A 15281-nucleotide genomic window follows, 5' to 3' on the forward strand; every position below is an offset into this window, starting at 1 on the left:
TATAGGCCTTCCAGATTTATTCAGACCACGACAATAGATAATGATATTTTATAAGATTTTATTTAAAAACACTTTCTAAAAACAGGAGATGTCCAAGGCCTTTTCCTTAGTTTTCTTTGAGAGTGTTTTGAAGTATTTCATGGTGAGTGATGTGCAATAGTTCTTATCAGTAACGTTCAGTTAAATCATATTCCTCCTGGTACTGCATAGGTGCCGTTGGTGTAGGCCATCCATGTAAATACAGCAACTGCATACTAGCAAGTATTCCATTTCATTAAATTGAAACGGCATATCTAGGACTTCCAGGTATAAGCATAATCCTTCATTTCTAGGAATCGGATAGAAGATTTTCTCAGAGTTGAAAATTGACTCAGTTGATCCAAAGTTTTAGGATGCAGGCCGCACTTGGACAGATCTTTGCTTACAGCTTCCTGAGAAAGTTCAGATTAAGAGACATGTAATACATACTTCTGTTTGAAACAACCGTAACTTTTAAGTGTTTGTTTATGTACCTCCGAGGAACTTTTGAAATGTTAGTTTTCGGATGCTTCCATTTCTGATGGAATGCGAAGCCACAGGGGCTGCCAAGTCGTGATCAAAGTAACTGGGTGTCAACCCATGTATAAAGGAATAAACAGTTTTGTTGCACTCAGTGCTGTATGGTTTCTAATAAAGATACTAAACCTATCAGGAAAGATTGTCTCTGCTGGTTTCCTTACCTTATTTAAGGCAGTGCTTGCATCATCAAGACCAATGTTGAACACAGCTGTTGGCTCATGTGTATATAATATTGCTGAGAAAGCTCCTCTCTGTGCAGGTTTGAGCAGCATTGTCAACGAATGCAGAGAATGCGGCATGACGGGGCCTACGATCTCCAAACTGAATACATCTTCGTATGACAAGCGCGCCCTTGCTTTTGCACTTATACTTCGAGCCTGAAGACAAGACCATGTACGAATAGTTCTTGACATGCCAATTAAAGTTCCAATTTAGTTTATAGTACTATAATCCTATTGAAAGTTTTCAAAATACTTTTAGTTATTGTCAACTTAGCAGTCAATAGATCTGAGTATTAAGATGGTTTTATTGTCTTTGTAACAACTCCTTAAGATGTACAAACTATAATATGCAAGAATGCTATACAGCATTAGGAAAGTAACTGAAGAACTTAGATGCACATAATATGAATTGCCTCTGATGAAACAGGACTGCTGCCCCTGTTAACAGCTTTTTAGGATCTGCCACCTCCTTGTATTAACAGATGGCGAGATGTGCTTTGGAGGGTTCCTCATGTATGCAGCCATAGTAGTTTGAGACCTTGTAAGATATCAGTACAGAGCTAGTATTCAAAAGGGACTCACTTAACAGCCATTTTAGTAGCTGGGAAGTCTACTTAACCTTCTATATATCAGAACGTGGAGGATGGAAGTAGTGGGATTTCAGTTTAGTGGCACAGATCTACCCAGATAAAGATGATTTAGGACATAGCATTTTGACTGCAGTATGAACTAAGTCAAGCTACGGCAACAAAAATTTCTCTGCTGTACCTGAAGGAGATAGATAGGGTAACTATACAGTGTCTAATCTACTGCTGAACAAAGAAACAGCCTTCTTTACTGGAAAAGCAGAAAGGGTGCTGTTGTTACTTACTTTGAGCGTCTGCATTGTTGCACCTCGAAAAGCAATGGGGGACAACAAAGTTGGTGGAAGCCCTGCTTGTGGACCTGCAGCAGCCACCAAACTCTTACAGTTTATCAAGAAGTTCAGCAATGTGAATGTGTTTGTTCCCTTCACTAATGCAACAGATTCAGGCTTGTGATCCATTTGCACTTCATTTTTCTCTTTACGGCTATATTGATCGGAGTCAAAGGGAAACCACAGAAAGCTGAAAAGCTTTAATGCACCAAAGCACGAATCACAGCAGTGCAACACTAGGAGATACCCCACCCCTGCACAAACATGTTATAGAAAACAAACAAAACCCCCCAAAATAAACAAAAACCCAAACCACACGAACCACACACACACACACACACACAGAGACCTAAACCTACACTGATTTGAGCTTGTTCTTTAAGCTTGAAGTTCTTCAAACTTAAATCTGAACTCTGACTTCATTGAAGTTATGAGTTTTTTTAAAAAAAAAAAAAAAAAAAAAAAAAAAAAAAAAAAAAAAAACAGATCCAGAAAGTCATAACTGGCAGGCTCATTTTCAGTAAATACCTATGCAGTGAACAACTCCTACATAATTATGTCAAAGCAAACATTAAAATATGCGCGCTTTAGTTCAGCTGGGGCGTCTGCTTTCAAAGCGAATCCTGCTTACTACAGTGCAGTGATGTGGGGCAGGCTCAGATTCCTGGATGAAAGTGATGGGAAGCTGCACTCAGGAGCACACCTAAGGTGCTCTGGCTGCAAAGGGGACCAGAGTAGGATGAAGGCAATCCCTTCTCTGTAACACTTTCTCAGCACCCACCGTTTCTACAGACTTGTCCCTGTTGTGCCACGCTACCTGCAAATGTAGCCCTACCCTACATGAACAGTCACCCTTTCTTTAATGAAGACTTTCCAGTGAAAAAGTTTTTCCACGTGAGGTGACACATTCAAATAGTTTGCAGCCTACTGGCTGGATCTTATGTCTGCATTAACCATTCATTGTGGCTTTTCCTTTAAGGACAGAAATTTTTAGAAATTCTTGTCATAGAAGAAACTTGTCATTAACTGAAAGAGACAAAGCAGTGTGGTAACTTGTGGATTAATATTTGGAAATATTTCCTCAAAAGCTTTTATAAAAACTTAAATCTATACCCTAGAGATGATAAACTCCACAAAGTTTTTTTGCTGTAATAGATCACGACAAGCAAATAAAGGATACAGCTTAATAGAAATAGCATCTGGCTTTTTAACCTTGTCTTGGACTCCCATCTCCTCAAGCCAAGAGAAACTTTCATCATCATCATCACTTGGAGCAGGTTCCCTAGGAAACACAGAATCAGGCATTAGAAAGGCAATACTTCCTGCTAATGTTTTCTAAATTAAATACGTAGGAGGCTGTAGGTGCCTTAGATCTTGGAAAATGTCTAGAATTCAATTTCATACTCTTCATCCTCGATGCTTTTGCCCACTTCAGGGCTGTGAACAACTTCTGTTTCCACATTCACTTCAGAGTTTTTCTGTTTTCTCATTCTGCTTTCTTCTACCAAAGGTAAAGAAAATTCTATGCCTTAAACAGAAGAGGAAAGAAAGCAATGAATGTTTTTTAAACACCCAGCTAATGTACTTTATTAGTTATTCATATCTTAGTTGCACTGGTTTAATCTTACCTTCATTTCTCATGGCTTCCCTTAAACCTCTAGTTGTGGGAGAAATGACAGCTGTGATCACATCGCTTCCTGCCAGACCAGCTGCACGGAACAGGACAGTAAACTGGTAGGTACATACATAGAAGTAGGGACATAGTTTGGCTTTGAGCAGATTGTACAGAGAAGTAAAGCTGACAGACCTGCAAATTAGAATAAAACAGTTCTGTTATTGAAGTAAATTGTTGACACAACACAAAACCAGATTTTGATTATTTGCTGGGTATTATCAATGTCTATTCTGAACAGTTTTGAGAGTATATTGAAAAGTGAAGATCATATTTGCAAACGCGTTCAGCATCTAGCAAGCTGCACTCTTCTGAAATGCAGCCTGTTTACGAGTACTGAGCTTTCCAGTAACTCTGCTTTCAAGCACATGGTCTACATGAAACATTAAAGGCAACTTGATAACAGGATTTTCAGAAGTCTTTCCTAATCAGTAATCAGGATTGGAGAAGGACATTTAACAAAAGAAGGTGGCTTCAGACTTACTAGTCCTCAAAACAGCACATATTCTTGGTGAAAAAAAAGAAATATTTTCTTACAGAAATAGGAAAAACTTGTGCATAAATTAATATTCCAGTCTTAATCTTGCTAAATAAAAAAGTTCCTTGGTTCCACTTACCATTCACTCATTAGCACCTGCTGCAAGGCTTCATCCTGTGACCAAGGACTAGCCTTTCCCGCTATTTTTCTGTCTGCTCCAATGCGAGGGAACAGCTGCAGCCACGGCAGTGATGGGTGAAGCCAGTAAATGAGACTTTGCTGAAAGGCACAGCGGAGTTCTGTGGACATTTTTGGTTCCTAGATTTCAAACAATATTGTACCGTGAAGGTGATGCTGCTTAAGTCTCTATTTAAAAGAAGGTAGCGTGCAACAGATGGATAAACAAGACAAAAGAAAAAAGACCACCACACGATGCTAGAAAGATTTTTGTGAATAAACTGGATCAAAGAAATGACAGGCAACAACTGGGAAGTGCACCACAGCTGAAGCGGAAACTCACACTCACTTATTGCTGTTTGCCACTGGTTGTATTTTGGGGTACAAACAATGGATGGAGTCAGATTAGTAGTCTAAATAAGCCTTAACCTTAAGCTAAATGAGACCTAAACAAATAAAAACAGTCAGACCTTGGCTGCCAGCCCTGCAAGCAAGCTTAAGGAAAGGTGCAAAGTTACATTTTTCCCATCTAAAGCTTGACTCTAAGGCTCCCCCTCACGTATTACCTGTACGCACTGCGGCAAGTTTGTTTCTGTGGCTCTGCAGTGCTGGGCAAATCCTTGAGCTTCTTCTTGCGCTTTTAAATGTTCTGCCCAGGTAAAAGGTTGGGAAGACATAAACAGAAGTCGCGTTTTAATACTCCAGTCTGCAGGAAATTCATTTCTTGGTGAGGAGGGAACATCAGGTATGAGAATAGGTAAATGAAGGTCCTTGGAAAACAGAAATAACGTCAGTTAGCCTAAGGACAATATTACAAATCTGCATACCTTCCTATTTATACCTGAGCATGGTGAGGCTCTGATCTTGACTTAGTACGCCTGTACTGGCAGCCAGTCCAGATACTGGACTAGACAGGACTGTGGTTATTAACATGCAACTCCTGAACTACAGACCAACCAACATCCCATATTCTAAATTACGCCAGGGTTTAGCCACCAACAAATTTCTAATAGAAAGACTGCGTTACATGGGTTACAAAAAGCAGAAGGTTTTAGATCATAGGAATCTTCCAAAAAGTCCTAAACTAGGAGAATATTAACTGAAGATTAATAATGGAGGATTAAAAAAAAAAAGTGACTGATGCTAGATGCTTCTTAGATGATGCAAAAACCCCCCGGGGGGTTGGGGAGGCTGTAGGATGGCTTTCTCTCTTTGAGGGCTTGTTCCTCGATCTTGCTAAGTTTTGAGGGAAGATTCTGAACCTCTAACAGCATAATGCAACATTGGCTTGAAACTCTAAGACCAGTTTTGGGGGGAATTATTGCCTTCCTATCTGCCTGGTGAAAATACAGTTACTTAACTGTATTTCTTCTCTGTTACTGAATAAAAGACGACAGGGGGCACCACTTTATCTCAACAGAAAATAAAACTGAGGAACAGGAGCATTACTAGAAGCGCAGGGTGAATAAATGGGGCAGGTGGCAGCAGCCTCCACCGGTAACAACGCTGGCAAAGCCAGGGAGAGGCCTGGACTTCAGCGCACCCGCGCAGCGAGCACCAAGGCCGTTTAAACAGTTTCGCGGCACGCCAGTGCCTAAATTTTAGCGCACCCTGGGTTGGGGGGAGGGCGGTGAATGGTTAAGCCAGCAGGTCAACCCGCCTACATTGCTCAGCGGCAGCACACGGGGCTCCGCGGCGCGCTCCGCCGCCCCGCAGGGCCGGTCCTTTGCAGCAGGCTCGAACAGCTGAAGGAGAAAAGATGGAAAGAAAGGGGGGAAAATAAGGTAAAAGCAGCACGGGTGCAGAAATACAGACCTAGGTCTGCAATTTAAAAAGCGACCCTTGCAGCGGCCCGGCCCCGCTCCGCGGCTCAGGCCCCGCCGGGCGCTTCTCCCCTCCCCTCCCCTCCCCTCCCGTCGCCCCGGCCCGGCCGTACCTGCCAGAAGGGCGCTGCCGGGGGGCCGCCCGCCCCCTGCCCCCGGCGGCCCCGCTCCCGCGGCCCGGCCGCCCGCGGCGCGTTGTCCAGGCAGGAGAAGGGGTTGCGGCGGGCGGGCGGCAGCGGCCGCGGGGCCGCGCCGCAGGGCGGAGGAGCCGCGGCGGCGGCGGGGGGCTCGCTCTGCCGCTGCCGCTTCCGCTTCAGCCGCAGCGTCGCCGGCGGCTTCTTGAAGCCGGGCGAGTAGCCGGGCACGGCGGCGGCGGCGGCGGCCATGAGCGGCGCGGCGGGAGCGGCCGTCGCAGCCTGGCGCCAAAAGCGGCGAGCTCCGCCCTGGGGGCGGGGCCGCGCCCGCCGCCATGTTGGGCGGCCCCCGCCGGGCGCCGCCGTCCCCGCGGGCCGCCGGAGGCGCCCGGGCCGCGCTGAACGCCCGCGGGGAGCGCGGCGGCGGCCGGCCCAGCCTCAGGGCATCGCCCGCGTGGGCAGAGAGACACGCGAGAAGGGTTACCTATCACAGAAATACTTCACTGTTGTGGCTTTTTCCTTTTCTCCCGTCGTTTTAGACCGTGTTTCTCTACCCTTTCTTCCTCTGATCTACTTTTTGTGCAAACATTAACAACATCAGGAAAGGAAAAATAAGCAGGCTCCTGTACATCAAAATAAGAGGTTTCACGTGTCACTTTATACCTATATATATAAAATAAAAGCACTACTTATTCTCAAAGTGCATTATAGTAACAGTAAAATACGATTTCTTCTGATTGTTATAAACCTTGCACCATTTACTAAGAACCTACTTCAAGCCCAGTGATTGAAAGAAAATACATACTGTGGTTATAGATACTCCATTTTAGCTCAAATGTATGGATTTGTTTCTAACCTGTTCACTGGCTCAAAGGGCCCCGCAGAAGTAACAATGAATAGCACAGGTCCGACCTGCTGGAAAACAGCATTTTCTTTCCTCGTACTGATTTTCAGGTGGTGCGTGGTAAGAGCAGGATGCTGGATAGACAGAGTTGAGCTATGCTAGGTACTGGACAGGTTAAAAGAGGGGAGGTAAAAAGCACACAGAATACAAAGGTCTAACTGGAAAGAGACCACACACATCACAGTAACAAATTATATAAAGTGCATCAAACATGATAAAAGTCAGGTGTCATTCAGGGTTTATTCATGACTGTCCTAATGAAGATATATTTAAAAGGCATGATTGCATCAACTTATGGACTATAGATACTAAGTCAGGTTTACCACATCTCCTTGCTAAAAGGAAGAGGAGGAAAAAAAAAAAAAAATCAGTGATGGAGGGGAAACCCCTTAATGTCAGTGCCATATCCTTCCCTTCCAGCATCCTTGCTGTCTATGATGGCTTTGTCACCCTGTTTCTCAATTAACAAAAACAATTAAAAACAACAACAACAAAAAAAGCAGAATAAAGACTTTGTAGTATACTAAAGGCTCAGCCTCAAAGAGTGAGTAGAGGCAGCTACCTGTCAGGGGGATAGAGAAGGGAGAACTAATAAGCAACACCAAATTATTTTTCCTTTAATTTCTTTTTGTGGATGATCAGCGACTGAGGTTGCCTTAAGATACTACCGGTATTTGTCATGGGGCCAGGGACACACAAGATTTTGTCAAGACTGTCTCCTTAGAAGTTGCTGATGGAAACACCGAAGTCTCAGAAGCTTCACAGACCCTTTGTGCAGATGTACAAAAGATTTAAAAGTTCTGTAAACAGAGTTATTTGAAAATGTACAGTAATTTACTTTTCAAACACATTGTTTCTTCATCTTCAACAGGCTTAGAAATCAGGAAATTGTGTGTCAGAACTGGATGACTTGTCTTTTTCTTGCTTGATTCTTCTGAACCATTTCCATAGAAACTTTGGCTTCATACAATGGGATTGGTTCATCCAGCTGAGGCCTAAAACAGAACAATGCCAGAAATGTCTTGTGGGCATGCTCAGATCAATAAGAACATTCCAGGACTACTGCTATAGACTTTACTTCTACTATGTCAACTTTACTCCTTAAACAGAATGAAAGTTTTATAGCTTTGCCTGGATCCACAGAAGCAAGGATGAGCCATAAAGCAATCAGGAAACAGAAGTTCAATTAAAGAGATCCTTCTTGGGGGGGGGGGGGGGGGGGGAAGGGAAGGCTTTTGCTCGGCAGGAATATTGTTATTGTGCGTGGAGAATAAGCACCTTCCATTTCCCCTTCATCGTGACAGTCTTTACATCTAGTGAAGCAGCCACTCTTTACAGAGAAAGATTAGGCAGCCCTAACTTTTTGTACAGCCAACATCATTTCCCATATACACAGCTGAGCAGCTAAATATATGCTCTCCCTCCTGATCAAGTAAAGAATGTGCTGCCTATTAAATGCTGACTTAGTATACGACCACAGAGAAAACAGGAATTTTATTGAAATCTGGAGTTTTAACCAAATTTCTTTGGGCTTAGCCTGCTGTACTGCCAACAGAAATAGACCATAAACCATTTCATATAAACTACAAGACTTTTGCACTGCAAATTGATATTGGGATGCTGCAATACTAGCAAGAGCTCCTTGCTGCTAATGCTGAATAATAATAATAAAACCATGCATCTCACCTGAAAATGTTACTTGATAATTTTTCCATTATATCTTCTAAGATGCGTATCTAAGAGGACTGTCAAGGTAACAACATATGTACAGACTACTGATCTTTCTACAAAGAAGTGTTTGGGCAAGAGCCCTGTACTCATACAAGACCAGCAAGGTTAGGGCAAAAATGAAAGTTAAGGTTAATCCCAATCTTTGTATTGGATTTACACACTTATTTATAGATCACAAATACCCGTTCCTGGAATAATATGTGAAAAATGTAAACCAGAACATTTAAACAAAAATAAGGCAGACAAAGGAATAAGGCTGACAAATGCAACCTGTAATAAGTACAACTGTAACTTATCAGAAGGGTAATTACATTTTTCCTGGAGAGTGAAGATGACAGATTTTGGTGTAAGTTAATTATCCCCATCATCCATGCAGATATCTGAGGTAAAAATCAAAATAAGGCTGGGAAAAGAGCAGAGTTCATAAGTTACTGGAGCAATGACATGTACTTTTTAAATAAACCTTTGAGTCGATTTGCTCATTTCATGTAGCATTCGTGTCAAAGCAGTACACAAGGTTTTACTTAGTCTGTATATGAAACTCTGAAAAACAATATACCTCCCTTCATTGTCTGAGAATTTGATTAACAATTGAAATTCATATCATTAAGAGATCACTTTGATTTTTTCAGATGTTATTAATGCCTTTAGCTCAAAAATTTCACAGAAGACAGATCAAAAAAGTAGATTTTTCTTTCAACTTTTTACCTGCATATGATAAAATGTTGTTGCTGTGATTATAAAGATACCCTAAGAAGCAACAGAAGGAATCTGTTTAGTCAGTTTACTTTGTATGTGGATAGCTACTAAGTAGTCAAATACAAATTATCACACTTTTATACTTTTATATTGTTTTTGTATTTTGTATCTCATAGATACCTTCTTAATATACCTGACCTTACTTAATCTACTTTACAATTCAGTGGAGGAAGGGAGGACTTCCCTGCAGTGTAGCCAGTCTTTTCACAAATACAATGACTTAATCCACATCTGCTTCTGTAAATCTGCTAAACTACAAAAGTGATTCAGCAGATCACGATCTGCACTGCAGTACAAAACAGGGAGCATCCTTAAAGCCATAAATGTAGACAATCCTTCCATTACGTGAAGTGATCCACTGAAAATCATCACGCTAGTTAAGAAGTTCAGAGTACAGCTGTTTAAGACCAAACGTAGATAATGCATGAGTCATTCCTCTTCCCACACATGTATCACCTTTGCTCAATAAAGGAGCTGCAAATAAAGAAAAGCTTACAAAACCAAAATATTTTAATGCAAGCCATTTAACTGTAGAAGATTCATGCATAGATGCTGTATCTACTGCTCTAAAAAATAAAGAAAAAATAATTCTGAAGTGTTATATGCATCATAAAAACCTGTAGGACTAAATCGTCAGTTGATCAGTTCAATCTTGAACCAAAACACTATTTCTTCATAAGTTATTTTTCACCATTACTTTCAATAAGGTATTTTAAAAACACATGTAGAAGGAATAGAGACTAGCTTAAAACAAGAAACTATGTTATAGTATGGTTGCACTGTATTCTTACATTGGTTTCTGTTATATTTCCACCCACTTGAATTACTCATTAGTATGCAAAATGACCAAAGGATATAAAGATACTTCCCTTGCTGTATATTTGACAAGTTCCATACCTCATCATTCAGAAAAGAGACTGTGGCTCCTTTAAGAAACAGGGAATGGCTATCTGGAGGATCCAGCTTAAACAAAATGAAGATTATTACTTTCACAAAAATTAAAGCTAGACAGTTATTTTATACTTACTGGTTAAAAAAAAGGTTAAAAAACCCAACTCCTTGCTCATTCTCAAAAGTTTCAAGCTTGTAGTATTTAGTTTAAAATGGTATTTTTATGTCAAGACAAACAGTTTAATATTCTGAGTGTAAGTAGATCCTTTAGAATTCATCAGTATAGCCAAGCTATTAAAATAGCTTTCTATCCAACTGCTTCCTGTACAAGACAGTCCCAAAATTGTAGCAAAAGAAAATAAAAACATTTATTAATACTGTTAGGGGATGAATGCTTCCCATGTCCTGGATGTGAAAGATAAGTGAAAAAATGATGTTATTTAACAGTGGAGACCATTCAGCCATGAGTCCCACATACACTTCCACATACATACACATTTTGGTACAAACTAACTTGCTGACACATTATCCTTACCTGAAGATTTTTTTCTGTAGTTATCCAGTGTCCCCCAACACCCAGAAGTGTAATGATATCGTGCTTATGAGGCAGCAACTGTGCTTTTAATGTTAATTCATCTTCATTGCTATATAATCTCACTGAAGAAGAGAACAAATTCACTTGAGCTCAGAAGAAAATATAATTACTGTTTGGAATGAAATGTCTATCTTTTCCTGTATTGAAAATTACAAATCTTGGGATTCCCTGCAGTCCTGTTTCAAGATACAGGAATGAGTCTGAAAAATATGCATTCAAATAAAAATAGAGATGGCTCTCTAGAACAGCACTATAATTAAAGTTATGCATGTCTCATGAAAACACCTTGGAAAGCAGAGCATTTAGGAGGTTTAATGTTTTCCTTTTAATACACATTTTCACTGGAACTAAGTTCTTCAATTATTCAGCTAAATAGAGTAACTTTAGACTTGAGAACTACTGTAAGTTCTTTTTAAAATACAGGTTCTACGTTGACAGTACTAGCTACCTATGCTCTAATTTTTGTATTAAATAAGGCAACATAAACAACGTCACAAAACTACTCTTTAGATGACTTTTTCCAGTTTTAAATAGAGGAAAATTTAATGTAAATTTGAAAGATGACTGTAGATGTAGAAGTAGATGCTTCCACTAGAGGGCGATATAATCAAAAATGCTTAAGGAGTTCTCTTGAGCAAAAGTTTACGTAAGTTTACATGAGAACAAGGAATCTACATGTAATCTTTTGAGGTGGTGTAATTGTCACTTACAATACTTGGCAATTAAAACCAAACCAAAAAATTACTTAATGCTACTCAGAAGACCAAGTTTTCAGCAGTTACATACCTCCAGCATCTAGAACAATATCCACCCCTAGGCCACCTGTTTCTTCCAAGCAGCTTTCTGCCACATCGATTTTTCCATTTGACACATCAATCACTCGAGCTACACAGAGCAATGTTTGGTGAATTACAATAAAAGTGTAGAGTTTAGATTCAGAGCAGAAGAGTTTCTTGTTTTTGAAAGCACCATGAGCAACTTTGCAGCTAAGCTAAAGCTAAGCTAAAGAACTATCCAATATTTTTAACTTTCCAATACAATGCAAGATCAACACCAAAAATATGTATTAGCTTAATTCAGAAGTAAAACTCACAATATAAACTCACAGATACACAGAACAGAGAGGATAATGTATTCTATTGTAAGAAATAAAAATCCTCTTGAAAGTTCATTCTTTGCTATCTTCCCCCCTCCCCCTGCCCCAGAAGCCTCTCCAAAAGCATAAGATCTGGAATGACTTAGCCATGTTATTGAAGCAATATAGACTGGCCTTAAGATAAGAAAGTACCTTATTTTCATGTCTAAAGCTTCCTGATTATCTGCCAGAAGATTAACCATAGCAGTAATGCTTTCGAGAAGCTTTCTAAACACAGTTTTCTTCCCTTACTCTCCACAAATCACTACCACTTTCTGCCAATTCCTTGCAGAGCCCTTCTCTTGCTTCCACATCACAGGAGGAAACAAATCTGCTTCTTCCTCACATGGAGCCCTATCTCTGAATACAAGTCAGCTAAGAACACTTAAGACAAAAGATTATTTTAGAATTGTGCAAGTTAGTTAAGCATGTAAAAAATAAATAAATTTTAGTCTCTAATGAGCCCCTGACTTGACATTTCTAATTCCAGCAAGCCTTTTCATCTTGCAATTCTTATATTTAAAATATTTTTTAGTAACTGCTTGTTATCTCACAGCATAGATTACTATATAATTTTTGCACAATGTTTAACCTCTAAATGGCTCTCAGTGGTAGTAAGTAAATATTTAGATACAAGTTTTTACATCTCAATTTTTCTGAGCCAAAAAAGAAATCAGTAATATATTTTCTTCTCCTACATCTATGATACCATTTTTATAGATGACTATAAAGCTAAACCAAAGCATCACGAGTAGCTTAAGCAGACAAGTAGCAGCTAAGGGTTTCAGTTTTGTTTTTAAATTATGAGGTAGAACAAACATTCAGAAACTGAACAGCCAAAAGACGTCTCACTTGAAAATGATAATTGAAATAATGGCAAATAATTTTGGAGGCATGTTTCCAAAATATAATGAACTGAACTTAAATTTGCAAAGTATACTTACCTACTAAAGGCTGCCGCATACCTTCTTCAATTTAAGCACAGGAGAGGGGAAAGGGAAGGGAGAGAACAGAAAATAACAAGACACTGGTCATCTGAAGAATAAGAATACTAAGAAAAACTCAAAAGTTACTGTTTTTTCCTCATCAAATCACAGAACAGTTGAGATTGAAAGGGACCTTTTGGAGATCATCTAGTGCAACCATCCCTGCTCAAAGCAGGGTGAGCTACAGTAGGCTACTCAGGGTCATGTTAATAATATGAGAGTCACATGCATTCATGTGACTATATGCAAATAAGAACCAGTAACTTTGTTTTCCTATTAGTTTCTTCAGGTCAGAAGTTAAGATTACTTTTCTCAACAAGGCAATTTGACATGGTATAAATGTAATTTCTGCAAATACACTTTCACTTCTTGAGAATAATTTTGACTTAATAGCCTCAAAAATGACTATTCAAATGAAAGGCAATGTTTAATCAGTTTGACTATTTCCTTATATCTGTTTAGTCAAAACTTAAAATTTTGCTATTCAAGACAACTTAGTATTTAAAAGATTCTGTTCAGATTTCAAAATTTTGTTCAATTTTCTTCCCAGCAAAATGCTCTAACAATTTCTCTCTGTTGTGAAAATGGCTAAGAAGCAATTAATACTATCAACCGTGTAATCTTCTTTGTAATTTACGTAAAATTTTTCATGAAACATTTGTAAATTAGTTCAGTTCCTCCTTCTGTGACTTGTACAAGTTCTGCCTGTCAGAAGAATGTTAGCCCAGAAAATAGGCTTCAGTTTCTCTTTTAGTATGAGTAAGCAGCAGAAGTATCAGTATTTACCCAGCTTGCTACATCAGTTTACCTTTACCCAGCAACTTTTATTACAGAGCTTGAGAACGGCCACACAAGATCTGCTGCTTAGTTTATTGAATAGGCTCAAGAGACCCATAAACCACAAATGAGTTCTTACTCGGAATGTGTCCATTGAAATCTTGATATCGGATTAATTTAAAAACAAACAAATAAAGCAAACAAAAAGCATAACCTATATGGCATTTTTCCGCTGTTCTTTAATAGGAACGCATCACATTTGTACTTATTTCATATTCTGCCTCCAGTCTGCAATATGAACATTAGCATTTCTAAACTGATTATAATCCCCTCCTCCATATTGCTATTATATTCACTCCAGAGATTACCAAAGGCATTTGTGAAGACTCCTGCTGTTAGTCTAAATATGAATCCTTAAACATTAACAGAAACTTGTACTTCAGCCATTGGATTCATATTGTTACTAAAAAAACAAACAGGATTTCTTTTGCTCCTACACTCAAACTCTATCTTTTGAATATTGTAGTCAGGTTACATTCTTATTTGAAATGAAGTTGGAATTAGTATTTTTTCCTCAATATTTGTTTCACAAATATTTATAAGACTGCTAAACTCCTATTGATGTAAACCAAACACTTACTTGAACAACAGATACAACAGCCTTTTTACTGCAGAAATGGTTATTTCGGCCATTTTATGAAGCAGTTGCTTATGCTATATACTATTAACACAAGCTACTGCTCAGTGACAACTGACAGATTCATACTTAAAAACAATACAAAAAGCTCTCTAAACAAACCCCAACTGAAAAAAACTCCACCCAGAGATGTTAAAAGCAAGCCAACTTGGATGTATCTAGCAATACTTGGTTTGCTTAGATTACTTTTATGTTAACATTCATAAAATCTAAAACCATCAGTATAAAATTAAATATACCAAACAACTGAAAGTCACTCATACATAACAAGACTAGGATAATAAAATAAGTTACCTTTACAATTAGTTTTCCATATGTAAAGTCCTTTAAAGTTATCATATCATTAGCAAAATATACCCATAGAATATTACAATGCAAAATTTTAGAAGGCCTTTTCTATTTACTTTTTATCCTGTAACAGCTGGCATCAGAAACCCCTAAGCATCAATTCCATCCACAAAAATGTTTTATATTGTGATATCTATACTACCTATTATTACAGCAAAAACAAAAACAAAAACAAAGCCCCTGAAAACAGATCTCTGAAGAAAATAATAGGGAAAAAAATAGCTCCTCTTGGCAAGTTGCAAAAAGAGAGGCAATATAAAAATCTAGGCATAAGTCTGTGGGGTCTTGGAAGAAACAGCTACATTCCCAGCACAAAACTTTGCAATTCCCTGTTGAAGATTATTAAGGTCAGAAAGCAAAAATGTCTTTCTCCCTCCTATTGTGTAATAACCTCTGCAAAGCACTCTGCTTCCTGCTGCATTATCAGCACTCCAAAATGACTAGTGGAAGAGCTAAATGCTCACTTGGTAGGCTGGAAG

At 39.1% G+C, this 15281-nt stretch overlaps 2 protein-coding genes across 9 annotated transcripts in view; both read right to left on the minus strand.

Moving 5' to 3' along the window:
* On the minus strand, nt 1-7564 carry DONSON (DNA replication fork stabilization factor DONSON). The gene is made up of 11 exons (XM_062575723.1): nt 7552-7564; nt 5959-6011; nt 5687-5767; nt 4589-4792; nt 3985-4163; nt 3324-3502; nt 3100-3223; nt 2876-2977; nt 1651-1849; nt 720-935; nt 1-431 (listed from the first exon to the last, which is right to left on the minus strand). Exons 1-11 carry the CDS (start codon nt 7562-7564, stop codon nt 294-296), a joined length of 1488 nt encoding a protein of 495 aa, XP_062431707.1. The 3' UTR covers nt 1-293.
* CRYZL1 (crystallin zeta like 1) overlaps nt 6616-15281 on the minus strand; it is a 23166-nt gene continuing 14500 nt past the window's right edge. For 5 of the 8 annotated variants that reach the window (XM_062598634.1, XM_062598625.1, XM_062598617.1 and 2 more), the window contains 6 exons: nt 12939-12962; nt 11646-11744; nt 10800-10921; nt 10231-10336; nt 8570-8615; nt 6616-7878 (listed from right to left, as the gene is read on the minus strand). In XM_062598634.1, the coding sequence (XP_062454618.1) occupies nt 7779-7878; nt 8570-8615; nt 10231-10336; nt 10800-10921; nt 11646-11744; nt 12939-12962 (497 nt within the window). In that variant the 3' untranslated portion in view covers nt 6616-7778. The other 3 variants (XM_062598607.1, XM_062598641.1, XM_062598642.1) reach the window with 3 other exon arrangements.

The sequence above is a fragment of the Rhea pennata genome, chromosome 1 (genome assembly GCF_028389875.1).
Source record: "Rhea pennata isolate bPtePen1 chromosome 1, bPtePen1.pri, whole genome shotgun sequence".
In the NCBI taxonomy this organism is placed as follows: Eukaryota; Metazoa; Chordata; class Aves; order Rheiformes; family Rheidae; genus Rhea; species Rhea pennata.

What these genes read in the sequence shown, in the direction of transcription:
- DONSON (XM_062575723.1), bottom strand. An exon ending in CGGCAGCGCCCTTCTGGCAG is followed by an intron (nt 5,768 to 5,958) that starts GTACGGCCGGGC and finishes TTTCTCCTTCAG; the next exon opens with CTGTTCGAGCCTGCTGCAAA. An exon ending in GGAAGCCATGAGAAATGAAG is followed by an intron (nt 3,224 to 3,323) that starts GTAAGATTAAAC and finishes CTTCTGTTTAAG; the next exon opens with GCATAGAATTTTCTTTACCT.